This window comes from Amphimedon queenslandica, unplaced genomic scaffold (genome assembly GCF_000090795.2).
Source record: "Amphimedon queenslandica unplaced genomic scaffold, v1.1 AMPQUscaffold_4178_Cont23839, whole genome shotgun sequence".
Lineage (NCBI taxonomy): Eukaryota > Metazoa > Porifera > Demospongiae > Haplosclerida > Niphatidae > Amphimedon > Amphimedon queenslandica.
Window position 1 is genome coordinate 1 of NW_003555506.1, and position 1,494 is coordinate 1,494.

The 1,494-nt window shown below is 35.6% G+C and overlaps 1 protein-coding gene and 1 long non-coding RNA gene across 2 annotated transcripts; one reads left to right on the top strand and one right to left on the bottom strand.

Annotated features, from left to right (window-relative positions):
• The first annotated feature begins 23 nt into the window (after positions 1-23).
• On the top strand, positions 24-588 carry LOC109592715 (uncharacterized). The gene is made up of 2 exons (XR_002190512.1): positions 24-333; positions 390-588. It is a non-coding gene; the product is annotated as an uncharacterized LOC109592715 (long non-coding RNA).
• A 216-nt stretch (positions 589-804) lies between these two features.
• LOC109592714 (uncharacterized) lies at positions 805-1,493 on the bottom strand. The gene is made up of 4 exons (XM_020008097.1): positions 1,422-1,493; positions 1,311-1,378; positions 1,147-1,265; positions 805-1,093 (listed from the first exon to the last, which is right to left on the bottom strand). Exons 1-4 carry the CDS (start codon positions 1,450-1,452, stop codon positions 832-834), a joined length of 480 nt encoding a protein of 159 aa, XP_019863656.1. The 5' UTR covers positions 1,453-1,493; the 3' UTR covers positions 805-831.
• Position 1,494: the final 1 nt, after the last annotated feature.

Consider the following 1,494-nt stretch of genomic DNA (forward strand, 5'->3'; position numbering starts at 1 on the left):
CGCAAATTTGTTAATATCACATGATATAATTTTAATAAAATGGCCTCTAGAAGATAGGTAGTATTTGAAGGAGTTTAATGAGGTCTGAGGTTCAAAGAGAAGTCAAGAAGGAACAGAAATGGGTCTCACAAAGTCTGTTATCGATGATTAAGATAATTTTTTGTGCCTGCTGACAGGATTTAGTGCCAAACAAAATGTCGATCACTACTGTGGCTCAGTACTGTTATGTCCTCTGGAAAATAAGTTCTGGAACAGAAAGACTCTTCCTTAGTCCCCTGGTTAATGAGTAAAGCTAGCAAGTTTGCCTCTTGATGAGCAACAAGTTAAGAAATGGTCAGTTCACCTATGATTGTTATCTAATACTTACTCGAATATTTATGCTTGTGCAGTGCTATAGGAGTACATACTGTTATGGAACTTGGGGAACTACTTCTACCTCATCTGCAAATGATGTCTGTAATAGCCATGGCTTTTACAGCATTCTTATTACTATCATTATATAATTATACAATTTTAGTCAATTTTGCATTATTAAACATACTATCATACTGTTTTGATCTGATAACAAAATGCATTTAATAAGTAGAAGAAGAATGAAAAAAAAACAAAACAAATCAATCATAAAAACTGATTTGAAATGAGTTTTAGCTATGATTCCTTCTTAATACTTCTGGTAGCCATGTTCTGGGGGGGCGTGTCTATCACATGAAATTAACACGTGGATGCATCCGGTCATATGATCAGCTGCACTAATTACATTCCAGCATGCAACAAAAAAGCCTTGAGTGTCTCCAGACCCTTCCTCAAGAAGCGAAGGGGCGGGGCACGAGACTACCTGTCCCTCAGACCAAGGAATGATAATTTAGCTACCAAAGACTGAAACTCATTCCAGTACCAAAGTTGGTCAGTATGGGTTTCAGTCTCCATCTCTTCTCCCTCTCTCTCTCCTCCTTTTTGTCTAGTTGTTTCATATGCTATTAATGATTCCTTCACTAGCAACTCCATCACTCTAAACACCATGCCTCCTTTTGGTAGCCACGCCCATATTGATAGCCCCAATACTTTACACGTCACCTCCCACTTGTCATTAACACTACGAGAAAGATCGTTAATGAGTGTGTTACTATGGTTATTGAGGTGACGCACCCACTAATCATTTGAAGTGGATAGAGTCCTTTCATTTCTTCTATTACATTATTGAAACTTATCGAGCTAGTTAGATCAGAAACTGCCTCTGATACCGCTTGTAGACTAACATAATTTGACTAAAAATATATATATATATATATTTTTTAATTTTTCTTCTTTGCCTTATTAATATCAAAATGACTCCAAAATTGAGGCAATAGCTTATCTTGTAGTGATACTTTTAAATGTCCTAAATAAAAGTTATTCTAATTATAGATAAATCATAAAATTACCTTTTAAGAATTCTTCCCCAAGCGCCTCCATTTTGACACGTGGTTATAGTATACTAAATTTTTAACAGTTCTA

Bases quoted from the DNA above. Each gene is read 5' to 3' on its own strand.
- LOC109592714 (XM_020008097.1), bottom strand. From the start codon at position 1,452: ATGGAGGCGCTTGGGGAAGAATTCTTAAAAG. The intron at 1,266-1,310 runs GCAAAGAAGAAA...ATATATTTTTAG, and splicing joins GTCATTTTGATATTAATAAG to TCAAATTATGTTAGTCTACA. The intron at 1,094-1,146 runs GTGCGTCACCTC...TCTTTCTCGTAG, and splicing joins CCACTTCAAATGATTAGTGG to TGTTAATGACAAGTGGGAGG.